The 13,155-nt window shown below is 40.7% G+C and overlaps 1 protein-coding gene across 1 annotated transcript; it reads right to left on the bottom strand.

Annotated features, from left to right (window-relative positions):
* Positions 1 to 870: 870 nt before the first annotated feature.
* Positions 871 to 11,893, bottom strand: LOC105486263 (phospholipase A2 group XIIA). The gene is made up of 4 exons (XM_011749033.2): positions 11,481 to 11,893; positions 5,240 to 5,316; positions 4,096 to 4,261; positions 871 to 1,092 (listed from the first exon to the last, which is right to left on the bottom strand). Exons 1-4 carry the CDS (start codon positions 11,686 to 11,688, stop codon positions 974 to 976), a joined length of 570 nt encoding a protein of 189 aa, XP_011747335.1. The 5' UTR covers positions 11,689 to 11,893; the 3' UTR covers positions 871 to 973.
* Between the last annotated feature and the right edge of the window lie 1,262 nt (positions 11,894 to 13,155).

Here is a 13,155-nt window from a genome sequence, read left to right as displayed (position 1 = left end):
CCCTTTGGCTCTAGTTAAAGGGATGCTTTGATACTGAAAAGCAGTATCAAGCACAAATTTTAGTAAGACCACAGTTAGTAAAAGGTTATAGTCTTTAAAAAATCTATAATAAGAAACAAGTGCTGGGAAATAAATAACAAGGCATAACAGCAAATAGTGCCTTGATGTATTATGTTAAGTATCTTTTCATTTATCTCATTAAATCCATCTTTTCTCCAACTTAACAAAGGTTATAGCAAAAGATAACATTTGTCATGTGAGTAGCTCATAAAATAGGAGTGGCTATGCTTCTGAATCACATTCACATCACCTTCTAGGCATATTACATAATACTCAGCTATCCTGGATTTGCTCCCTACGAGGTTATCAGCTGATGGTTCCAATTTTACAACTGGAAAAATGGAAAAATGGAAACCTTGTCCTTGTAAGTAGTCCTAATAGAAATGGGACTTACTCATATGCTCAACGGGCTACAGAGAAACAACATATTATGTTGTACTTTAATGACATATTATGTGTAATTAAAATAGAAAAAGAAAAGTCCGTTCCTTCTAGGCATAAATGTGTATTTAAGTAATAATTTCCCCATATTTCCAAATAAGATAATGTTGCATAGACCTTATGAATTTTATATTTGATCTTTTTGGTAAATACGGTTGTGAAAATTGAGTTTATATTCTTCTTTTCAAATATTCTCCGCTTAACAAGCACTTGTTTTTGATATTGGTCAAGACGTTTGGCATAATAAGTTAGGAAGCAATGCCGGAGAAGATACCTGAGAAGACAAGTGTGCCCTCCCCTATCTCCCTCACTTTTTTTTCTTTGAGGTTTTAACATCAAGATATAAATTATTGTAAGGTCTCAAAATAATCCTTTCACAAAAATAAGACAGTTTTATGTTGTAAAAACATTAATTATTTGTCAAAGGTTATGTTCTTCCATCTTCATCTGTCACCAGCTGTCAGCATCTCCTTTAAAGATCGGTTTTTTCTTCATAATGACACCTGCATGCAGCTCGTTGGCTGTCCAGATATGGTTTACAACCCAAATGTATAACACTGTCAAACAAGAGTTCCACTGTTGTTTCACATGCTGCAAAATAAGAAAATGGGATTACTGTTGGGCAACTGCATTGCTCTCTTTTCACCTATGTTACACATTACGGTACAGCAACAAGCATATCCCTCGTGAGCACTGAAATGTATTCTAGATGAAAGTCACCAAACTCTCACAAGCTGTAGCATATTTACATACACACATGTAGATATCTACAGACTTCCAGTTTTAGTCTCTTTATCATGCATCTTACTTTTTGTATGCATTCAACTGTTCAACCCAATTTTTTTTTTTGAGAGAGTCTCACTCTGACACCCAGACTGGAGTGTCATGGTGCAGTCATAGCTTACTGCAGTCTCCACATCCTGGGCTAAAGGGATCCTTCCACCTCAGCCTCCTGCGTAGCTGGCATTACCATGGCCAGCTAATTTTTAATTTAAATTTTTTAAATTTAATTTTTAATTTTAAACAGATACACACCACCACACCCAGCTAATTTTTTTTTTTTTTTTTTTTAAGTGGCGATGAGGTCTCACTATGTTGCCCAGACTGGTCTCAAGCAATCCTCCTAACTTGTCTTCCCAAAGTGCTGGCATTATAGGCGTGGGCCACCATGCTTGGCCCAATTGTTTAAACTAGACAAATAAGAGTCTTTTAAAATAGCACTGATTAATCAGTGTTAACTTTCTTTTTATTTGAAAAACATAATCACTAAGAGATACCTGATAATACTCTTAAATTTGCATTTTAAGAAAAAATGTTTTAGGTGCGGAAGAAACAAAGTGTAAAAATTGAAACCTCAAAACATTTCATTATGGCCAATGGCTTCTGAGGACTGATCATACATCAGTTAAGAGGCTTAAAGTAAACGGAATCCAATCTCTTTGACCAATGTCCTAATTTGACTTGGGGATATGGGAGCATAGAAATCAAAAGTACTTTTCCCCAGTCAGGTTTGTTTATTTGTTTGTTTGTTTATTTATTTTGAGACAAGGTCTCACCTCACTCTGTCGCCCAGGCTGGAGTGCAGTGGCATAATCTTGGTTCACTGCAACCTCTGCCTCCTGGGTTAAAGTGATTCTTCCACCTCAGCCTCCTGAGTAACTAGGACTACAGGCACCTGGCTAATTTTTGTATTTTTTGTTAAAGGTGGGGTTTCACCATGTTGGCCAGGCTGCTCTCAAACTCCTGGGCTCAAGTGATCCACCAGCCAAGGCCTCCCAAAGTGCTGGGATTACAAGCGTGAGTCACCGCACCCGGACCAGTCAGGTTTTTAAATTTTTTTAAGACTGTGAAAAGGTGATTTATTTACTTTTCTTATTCTAAGAAACCTGAAACATCCAGGTGAGATTATCTTAACATGTTACACTAAAAGAGATATAGCACAGAGTGACTTTTAGTTATCCAAATACTTTTAGTTTCAAAATATTCATGTTAAGGAAGAAACTTGTCATTACAAAATCTTAGCATTTTCAAAGTTCTCCAAAAGACGGTGCCATTAAGAAACAACCAACCACAGAAGTGGAGAGGCTATGACTATTAAATAGGAGGTCACAAGATTATTGGTTTCACATTCTTCTTAAATCAGAAAACAGGAAATAAATCCATCTATGCTTCAGGTTTACAGCTAGTTTACTTTAGCCAAAAGCTGCAAAGGGAGACAGAGGCTGTGAATTCAAGATTACCTGCAGCAGAGATTTCTTCCTTGACATGAATTATTAGGATATTAGAATCAGGGCTATAATATGAGACTATTTGGAGAATACTGTGTAATACACAGAACACAGATTTTAAAGTCAGGCTAAATGCTCACTTGGGGCAAGTTACTGTTTTCTAAACCTTCGTTTCCTTCCTTGAAAAATGGGGATAACACCACCTACCTCTTTAGGTTTCTGTTGGCATCAAATGAAAACATGAATAAAATATCTAGCACAGTATCTTATGGTAAGTGCTTAAAATGTTATTTTCCTTTCCTGCCTTGCCTCTTCTGATTTCAGTGTATGATATGTTCTTTGGCTTGATAGTAGAGAAATATTATAACTATTAGTATTTGAATGGTGATTTATTTGTATTTCCACAAATACTTCGTTTCATCCTTATGACAACTCTGTGAGGTGAGCATCATCATTCTCCTTTTAAAAATGACACCAAAGGGCCCTTTCCCTTTGCTAGTTTGGTTTTGTATCTCTTCACCATAATACCTCATGGCAGTGAGTACAACTATATGCTGAGTCCCATGAGTCCTCCTAGTAAATCACTGAACCTGGGGGTCATCTGGGGACCTTCCCAACAGAAACAGGTAAAGACAAGTCTTCTAGAAATTCCTACTCCAAATCCAGTGTGCAATACTCTTAAATTCACTGATGGTATGGTCTGAATGTTTGTGTCTCTTCAGAGTTCATGTTGAAATCCTAACCTCCAAAGTGATGAAATCAGAAGGTGAGGCCTTTGGAGGTGTTTAAGTTCAAAAAGATGGTGAATCTGATTAGTGCTCTTATAAAAGAGGCCCCAGAAAGCTATCTAGTCCTCTCCACTAAGTGAAGACACAGTTAGAAGGCATCTGCTGCGAACTAGAAAATGAGTCCTCATCAGACACCAAATCTGCTAGTGCCTTGATCTTGGACTTCCCAGCCTCCAGAACTGTAGGAAATAACTTTCTGTTGTCTGTAAGCCACCCAGTCTATGGTAGCAGTCCAGACGGACTAAGACAACTGGAATCAGAGTTTCAAACATTAGCTACTTTAGGTTGTTACATGATGACTGGAGATATATTTTAGGGTACAAGGTAGATGAATTCTTCTCTCTCTTGGCCTTAGACACCCCTACTCTCCCAAGGTTTCCTAATGCTTTTTGCTTCTGTGACTATAGATCATTTTAGATTACAAAATCATCAGCTCCTCACCTCAGAAAATTGAAGTCTGTGTCACAATAGATAATATATGTGAAAGATTTCTATTCATAAACCCTATACTAAAACATAAAGCATTTGATAAAACTTTAAAAAGTACACTCATCCCCAAGCCACCAGAACATCCTTACCCTGAACATGCTGAGTAAGTCCTAGTGTTTTCTGTACATCTCGGCAGATCTTGGAGAGGCAATATTGGAATTCCTCATCACAGTCATTCTTGCTTTTGCCACAGGTCTCATAGCACCTGTCGTGTTGGTTGCAACACTTTGTCAGGGAAGGGATACCAATGTTAAGCTGCAAAAGGCATTTGGATGGATTACTGTCAATGAAATGCAAAACTCCTCTGCTGAAGTACCACATTCAAATAGATTAAATAGGCATAAATGATAATGACTGCTGTATAGATAGTTCCAAAATCCATTTCTGCCTACAAATATTTTCCGTGTTATAAATCTCCCCATTACACTTACCCACACCCACCCATGTTACTCTCTCAGCCATGCCTCACTGCTTCCTATTCTGCACAGGTAGCACTCACAGTTACCTGTCAGTAACAAAACTTCCATTTGTCCAAAACACAAAACATAAGTTTTAAAAAAAGAAAGATAAATCTAAGTCCATTAAAGATTCTCCAGGGACTAGGCAAGTATGATTTTTGGATATTCAAAGTGTTTTGTGGCCTCTCCTTCCAAATAAAATTTACTTTATGTGAAATATCACAGAAAACTTTCCTACAACTCAAATTTTATTGTTTTTTGATCTTTAAATATTTCTCCATTCCCCAAAGATACTATTACTCTGAATCTATAACTTCAATTATTTTAAATAACTTTATACACAAAATCCTTGTGTCTAGGAATCATTCTCATAAACATTTTTTTCCCCATAATACTTGGCTTAGATCCAGTCTCTCCTACAACAACCACACAGCTATCCCACTTAGTCTTGTTTTAATGTAGAAAATATGATTTATCTATACTTTTTCCCTCTAAGTAGTATTACTTCTGTACTCCAAACTTTTCAACTATGTATGTGATAATATTAGGAAATATCACTTAAATAGTATGAACATCTATAAGATTCAAAAATAAAACAACTTTACTTCATTTACTTTGGTTAGGAGTTTTGCCAAAAAGAATCTAATAAACCTGATCACTCTTATACCCAGCTAAATTATTTGTGAATCTAAGAGCATGCTGATAGTCTTATATCACCAAAAGTATTACATGATTTACCAGTTATAAAACTTATCAAATAAAAGACAATATTTACATGAACACCAAACAGTGGAGAGCCACATCCATTCGGTGGGGAGGGTTTATAACCATAACGTGGGAAAGGCTTAGATCCTATAAAATATAAATGGTATCATAATTAATTTTCAAATATGATAAAAATAAAATAAATACTCAAAAAGGTCAATATGCTACATTAGTCTTAGAAATATTTAATATTTACTTGAATGCTAACATAAGTGCATATGTCTTTATTCTGATGAGCATTAAGAACGCTAATTAGACTTTTTATTTCTCCTGTGGTGAGGAATATATACAAATGTACACATATATACATATACACATATATAGTAATTCATAAAATGTAATTATTTGTAAGCCTATGCCATACGAAACATACAAAAGCTTATCCTGGACTTCTGGAGATTTCAGAGGTCACTTCCCAGATAGGGTTCATATGTATGAAAGATAAACCCAACCTGTTTTCCTGTACATTCTAACACTTTGTTTTTTAAAGCTAAGATAGTATCTTCCCAATCTCCCACAAATGCTTCATTGCATACAAACCTCAATAACCATTAACCAACCAGTTTACTCGGGCAAAGCCTAAGGCTAAGGAAGACAAGGTCATCTGATGATCATTTAATAACCTTAGTACTACAAGACATTACAGGACCACACAATCTGCCTGCTGCCCTCCCACTTGGTCAACCATTCCACAAATATACTCCTTTGCCATCTAAGGAAAAAGTTAAGAGGCATACTTGGTGAACTACGGTACTCCAGAAGTACTGCAGTTCTAATGAAGTACTTCCAAAGAACAGAAGACTTGGAAGGCTAATGCTCCCCAGTAGCATCAAGTGTTCAGCAACAAGGAAAAAGATGACATTATCATAGCAATCTTAAACTTTGGAAGGTACTTCAGAAACATCTCACCTCATTTAATACAAGCTTACCTCAGAGATACTGCAGGTTCAGTCCCAGACCATCACAATAAAGCCAATATAACAATGAAGCGAGTCACACAAATTTCTTTGGTTTTCCAGTGCATATAAAAGTTTGGTTTACACTATGCTGTAGTCTATTAAGCACTCAATAACACTGTCTAAAAAAACCAATGTACAGACTTTAATTTAAAAATAATTTATTGCTAAAAAATGCTGACACAGATACTAAGTGAGCACATGCTGAGGGAAATATGGTGCCAATAGACTTGCTCAATGCAGGGTCGCCGCTAACCTTCGATTTGTTAAAAAACAAACAAACCACAAATAATTGTGAAGTGCATTAAAGCAAAACACATTAAAATGAAGTATGCTTGTATAGAAATCACTTCAACCTACCAGTCACCTACTGTCTCTTTGAATGTTTCCCACAACCCTCCTACATCAAGAAATAACCTATTCTACTGTGAAATGACATCAATTGTTAAGACATTCTTCTGCCTTCTTGTAAGTTCTACCTATAAACAATCCTCTGCCCCTTGGGGAAACAGAAAAATAAGCCAACTCCCTATTTTACACAATAATCCTTTCAAATATTTGGGGCTACAATTTATCTTGCCTTCTAAAATGAGATATTCCCAGGTATTTTACCCTAAGACATGGCAATTTCCAAATATGACCCCACAGTTGGATACATATGAGTGACACAAAGTATTCTACCAATTTTCGTTTAACATTTATTGGTAGGAGACTTAAATAAAGACAAGGTTACCCTCCAAAAGTAAATTGAGGGTAAAAAAGCAACTCTTTCAGTAATCAACCATCAAAATAAGTAACCCCTCAAGGTAATAATTGAAAAATGGTTTCAGCTGGGCTCACGCCTGTAATCCCAGCACTTTTGGAGGTTGAGGCGGTAAAACTGCCTGAGCCCAGGTTTTTGAGACCAGCCTGGGCAACATGAGAGCCTGTCTCTATTTAAAAAAAAAAAAAAAAAAAAAAATATATATATATATATATATATATATATATATATATATATATATATATGAATTTTTAAAAAATAAAAAAAGAAAAAAATAAATGGTTTCAGTGACTTGCTCAGAAGTTCCATGCTCAACTCAGGTCACTATATACAGCCTCAAGAGAGTAGTATAACCTCACGAAGATATAAAGCTATAGCCTGGACTGGGAGCGATGGCTCAAACCTGTAATCACAGCACTTTGGGAGGCCGAGGCAGGTGGATCACCTGAGGTCGAGGGTTTGAGACCAGACTGACCAACATGGCGAAACTCCATCTCTACTAAAAATACAAAATTAGCTGGGCATGGTGGCACATGCCTGTAATCCCAGCTACTCGAGAGGCTGAGGCAGGAGAATCTCTTGACCCCAGGAGGTAGAGGTTGCGGTGAGCCAAGATCATGCCATTGCACTCCAGCCTGGGCAACAAGAGCAAAGCTCTGTCTCAAAAAACACCACCACCACCACCACCAACAAAAAAACCTATAGCCTGCTCTAAAGGAACAATCTATACAAAAAGGAATGGTTAAGATGAGTCTAGAAAAGGGAAGGCCAATGATAGCACTTAGGTCTTGTTTTTCCAACCCTGTCTATCATAAGGATGGGTCCTTAACTTCCCTTGGAAGATGAGGGTAGATGACTCAAGCTATCACAGAGAAGTCACCGTGATTCTTCAACTCCTACTTTTAGTCCTTCATTCATTTTTTTTTTTTTTTTTTGAGATAGAGTCTCGCTTTGCCTCCCAGCAAGTTGGAGTGCAGTGGTACGATCTTGGCTCATCGCAACCTCTGCCTCCCGGGTTCAAGCGATTCTCCTGCCTCAGCTTCCCGAGTAGCTGGGACTACAGGCGTGCGTCACCAGGCCTGGCTAATTTTTGTATTTTTAGTAGAGACGGGGTTTCACCATGTTGGCCAGGCTGGTCTCAAACTCCTGACCTCATGATACACCCACCTAGGCCTCCCAAAGTGCTGGGATTACAGGCTTGAGCCACAGTGCCCGGCCCGGTCCTTCATTCCTAAGAAAACAGTTTATGACTTGGCTTCCTACTTATAAGGGCCTACAGAGGAAGGACATACTAACTACTTGGATGTCCAGTGGGCATCTCAAACTTAAGCTGTCCCTCCTGACATTCACCTCAAATTTGTTCCATTCACAGTTCCCTGTTTTCAGTTAATGGTAACTCTATCCTTCCAGATGCTCAGAGCAATAATGTCAGCCATTGTTGCTTATGTTCTTGCGTTCTTATACCCCACATTCAATCCAACATATATCCTGTTGGTATATCCTGTTGACTTTACCCTCAAAATATTCAGAATCCAATCACTTCTTACCATCTCTACTACTACCAATCCCACTCCAAGCCACAATGGATTACTGCTATAAACTCCTAACTAGTTGCCCTACTTTGGTTCCCCTGCCCCACACTAACCCTCATAATCCAGTCTCCACACTGAGCACAAGTGATCTTATTAAAATATGTTAGATCATGTCTTTTTCTGCTCAGAGCCTCTCCAAAGACTTCTCATCTTTTTCAGAATGAAAGCCAAAGTCTATAAAGCCTATGAAACCGTGTATAACCTGGTCCTCCCATGATTTCTCTGACCTCATCCTCTTCCTATTCTCTCTTCCTTTCTTCCTTAACCTATTCCTCTTTGCTGTTCCACAGACACTGCAAGTCTGCTCCTGTACCAGGGTCTTTGAACCTGCTCTTCCTGTATGTGGATGCCCTTTTTCCTGACACTAGTTTCTCTTTTACTGCTATGGTTTGAATGTTTGCATCACCCCAAAATTCATGTTGAAACATAATCACCAATGTGATGGCATTAGGAGGTGGGACTACTGGAGGTGATTAGGTCATATGGACAGATCTCTCATGAATGGAATTTGTGCCCTAAAAAAGTGGCCCTAAAGAGCTGCCCTGCCCCATCCATCACCATGTGAGGACACAGCTAGAAGGTGCCATCTATGAACAAGGAAGTGGACCCTTACCAGACAATGAATCTGTCAACTGCTTGATCTTGGACTTCACAGCCTCCAGAACTGAGGGATAAATTTCCATTGTTTATAAGCCACCCAGTTTAAGGCATCTTGTTATAGCAGCCTGAACAGACTAAGACATTCACCTTCTCAGCAAGTCTTCCCTGACCATACTATTGTAGCACATATGACCTTCTAACATACTGTATCACTAATCTACTGATTTTATTATGTCTCCCCACCCTAAAATGCAAACTCCTTGAAAGCAGACATTTTTGTGTTTTGGATTCCCAATGCCTAGAACAGTACCTGGAATACCTTTGTGATGAATTTTTGCAATAGGTATGTGATGAATTAATGAACAGAAGACTTGGAAGGCTAATTTCCATGGCGGTTGGAATATTCATTATAAATGGAGATCATCCATTGAGAAACCCTGCTGTTTGCCCTAAAGCCTCTTTTGAGTTCGGTGAGCATTCATCAGCCTCCAAAGACTGATCACTTCTAGCTTGTCACATCTCTTTAAAATACGGCACCTCAGACTGAACATTGTAGGGTAAGATGGGCTTTTTAGCCTTTTGTGGTGGATAAAGTACTTGTATTAAAACAGCCTAACATAGTATGTTTCAGCTGTGCCTCACTGCTAACATCGAGAGTAGTTTAAAAAAAAATCAGTTATTTCTAAAATGGACTTTTTAATACCTACTGCTAGAGGCTTAGCACCTTTGCAATTTAATTTTGAGCCTAAATATAAGATTGTATATAGTAAGATTCAATCTTGTTTGTTTCAGTTCACCATTCTCGACTGCTCAGCAGTTTTTAAATCTAGAGCTATTCACCCAGTGTTGCCTGTTGCTCCCAGATACTCACAAATTAAGATGCAGATATTAATCAGGACAGGTGTCCACTACAGATGAGTCCTCTCTCTAAGCAGCGGTGAAGTCATCAAATCATATCCAGTTTTTCTCACAGGAGTATCATGAAAAACTATATATTTATCTATAGTTTTCTTTGCCCTAACACACTATAAACCTCTTCACAGCTCCACAGACAGAGATTTTTGTGTTTTACTAACTGCTGAATCTCAAAGTAGAACATCTGACCCACAGTTGGGACTCAAATATTTGTATAATGAATAGGAATGACTAAGTAAAACTGTAACATTTGCGTCAGGAAAGGCAACCATTTGATCCTTAAATTATGCACTTAATCCTCCTCACAAGTTCTACAAGAACAAAAACATCTTTATGAAGCATACGTTTAGCTGGCAACATTTAGGCACAAATTTAAGAAGCAATGAAACATGTCTCAGCACCTGTTCAGCGCTTTAAAGTACACAAGATACAGTTCATCCTTTACTTCTATTAACATAAAACTAGAAATTATCTTGAAAATTGCAGGCAGCAGGTGGCATCACAGCTTTACATGATATCAGTTCCTTTTAAGTTCACCTCTACAACCAGGTTCCAACAATGAAGTCACTGAATCCCCTATTATTTTCTGCTGCCAGCATAATGAGACTCTAACCTTAGCTAATCTTATTGGAAACACGATCTCCCAAGTGCTATTTTAACATTTTCAATTTCCAAACGAAAGTCCAATATTTTTCTGACCTATTAAAATATTTAAGCACTCAAAAATGTGCTACAAAAGAATCATCTGTCTGAAATACTGAGTTGATCAGTACTCATACTGCCACCAAACAAGTTCTCAGGTTCAAAGAGAAAGTTCGAAAAATATTAAAAGAGTAAACGAAAATAACTGTATTAACGTTAACCAACAATGAGGAGAGGGGTAACTGATATCTAAGGAAAGGAGAGTTATCGGAACCCTTTCTCAACACTCGAGTACACCAAGTCTGTACAAAGGTCGCAAGTTATTGTCTGTGGGTTTGCAGAAAAAAAAATTTAATATCAATTATAGAGAAAGTTAATACGGCATGGTTTTTAAATTCTCAGTTTGCTTCGCATGTTCATCCAATTTACGGAAGCAAAAACTGAGCTAAAATCAGTCTGTTCCACTCCATTCCCCTGATTCCTACGTCAGTAAGTTCTTGGGCAACTTGGTGCAATTGAGGGGGGAAAAGGTAATTCAGAAGCAACGCAAATGGAACGGACAGTACACTCAGGTGACCTCTCACATTCTAACAATAGTGGTGTGAACTTGTACCCAGCTTGCTCAATCACAAGAACCGCAAGATTCTAGCAGTGGTTAAGTTTTTCCACAGCCGAAGGACACCGTCAAGGTCTGCCTTGCATCTGTCACTCACACCTCCAGGACCTCCGTCACCCCAATCCCCCGAAAGTACGAGCCCTCGCTGGGCCCGGGTGCCCCCTCACCGTCACTGCATTTATACTGGCAGAGACCGTCCTCGCCTCCCAGGAGGTCCAAGGCGGCGTTCAGGTACGTGTCTATCTTATGAACGCCGTTCCGGATGGTCTTCAGGGTGGCCCTCCAGTCGGTGGTCTGGGCCTCCTCCTGGCACCTGACAACAGCGGCCATGAGGAGGAACAGGAGGGTGAGCGCGGGGCGCGGGAGCAGGGCCATCCGCGCAGCGCGGGGCTCTACGGGTCCCCGAGCTGCGGCGGGGGGCGCGTCCCCACAGAGCCCCCGGGACGCGCTAGGCGGCGGCGCGGTCCCCGTGCTTTGCCGCCAGCTCCATATCCACGCCTCCTTCCCGGCTGGCCGGCAGGGCCTCGTTGGCTTTACGTGAACCGCCTCGGGGAGGCAGCGCCGTCGCGGGGACGCGCCCGCTCACCTGGACCACCGCGCCCGCTCACCTGGGCCAGCGACCGTCCCTGTGCGCCTGCGCCGAAGCACGGAGCGTCAGCGGCGCACGGGAGGGGCGGGACGCGCAGGGGGTGGGGCGGGGGCGGGGTTGGTGGCGGGGAACCGGGGTGGGGCGCGCCGGCCGGGAAACGGGGGCGCGGCCTCTATGCCCACGTGGTCTACGCGGCGCCCTCACAAGGGCCTTGGTCCTGGTTCACGAGGGAACCTTAAAAAATACCCAGGCCTGGGCCCCTTTTCTGGGGAGCCTGCTTACGTTGGTCCCAGGTGGCAGTGGGCGCCGGGATTTTTTAAAAGCTCTCCGGGCTGTTAACCGTAAAGCGAGAGTGCAGAGCTAACCCGGGTGGGGTTATCTCTGACCTGACCAGTCGGGGCTCAGCGCAGTAGCCCTGAGAGACAAGCTTTTCTGGGTGTGGACAGCATGGGAGAAAATAACCCCTGTGTCCCCTTCGCAGAGAGGGCTGCGAGAGGTCCAGCTGAGTTTCCGGCTTGAAGACATGGTTCCATTGGCAATGTGGGCAGAGTCCGGCTCTCAGCTCGCAGAGCAGGGCTTTTCCTCCTCGCGTCCTCTCCCGGTCCTCCAGATCTGCTGTGGCCGCGGTTGGGAGCGGGATCTGGGAGATGCCAACCCAAGCCTTGGCGATGCCTGACTCTAATCAGGACGAGCTAGATGCTAGTTTAGACTTTCCGTAAAAAGAAAATAGTCCAACAGTAAAAGTCACAAAATTCTCCCCTGGTAAGGAAGAAACGGTAGTGTAAACTTTAAACTACAGTTAAAAAAATAAATAAAGTAAATCTTAAGGAAGTTCATTGTTTTCCTACTGAAGGGATTTTGTAACTTGATAGTTACAGTGACGTTTATTTCTCTGTACCCACCACCCTGCCCCCAGCATTGTGCAGGACCCATAAATAACTCTTGCAGTAGTACTTTGTATCGGTTATAAATATCTGTTTATCTTAGTATCACAGCAGTTTCCAAGAATTTGACAGTAATATCCAGAGCAATGTTGAAAGTGTTGGGCAGGCCAGGGGCGGTGGCTCACGCCTGTAATCCCAGCATTTTGGGAGGCCGGGGCAGGTGGATCCCTTGAGGTCAAGAGTTTGAGACCAGCCTGGCTCACATGGTGAAACCCCATCTCTACTAAAAATACGAAAAATTAGCCAGACGTGGTGACGGACACCACCTGTAATCCCAGCTACTCGGGAGGCTGAGACAGGAGAATCGCT

The sequence above is a fragment of the Macaca nemestrina genome, chromosome 3, assembly GCF_043159975.1.
Source record: "Macaca nemestrina isolate mMacNem1 chromosome 3, mMacNem.hap1, whole genome shotgun sequence".
NCBI lineage: Eukaryota > Metazoa > Chordata > Mammalia > Primates > Cercopithecidae > Macaca > Macaca nemestrina.
The sequence above is the reverse complement of the archived record's forward strand: the minus strand, read 5'-3'. Positions and strand labels throughout refer to the sequence as shown.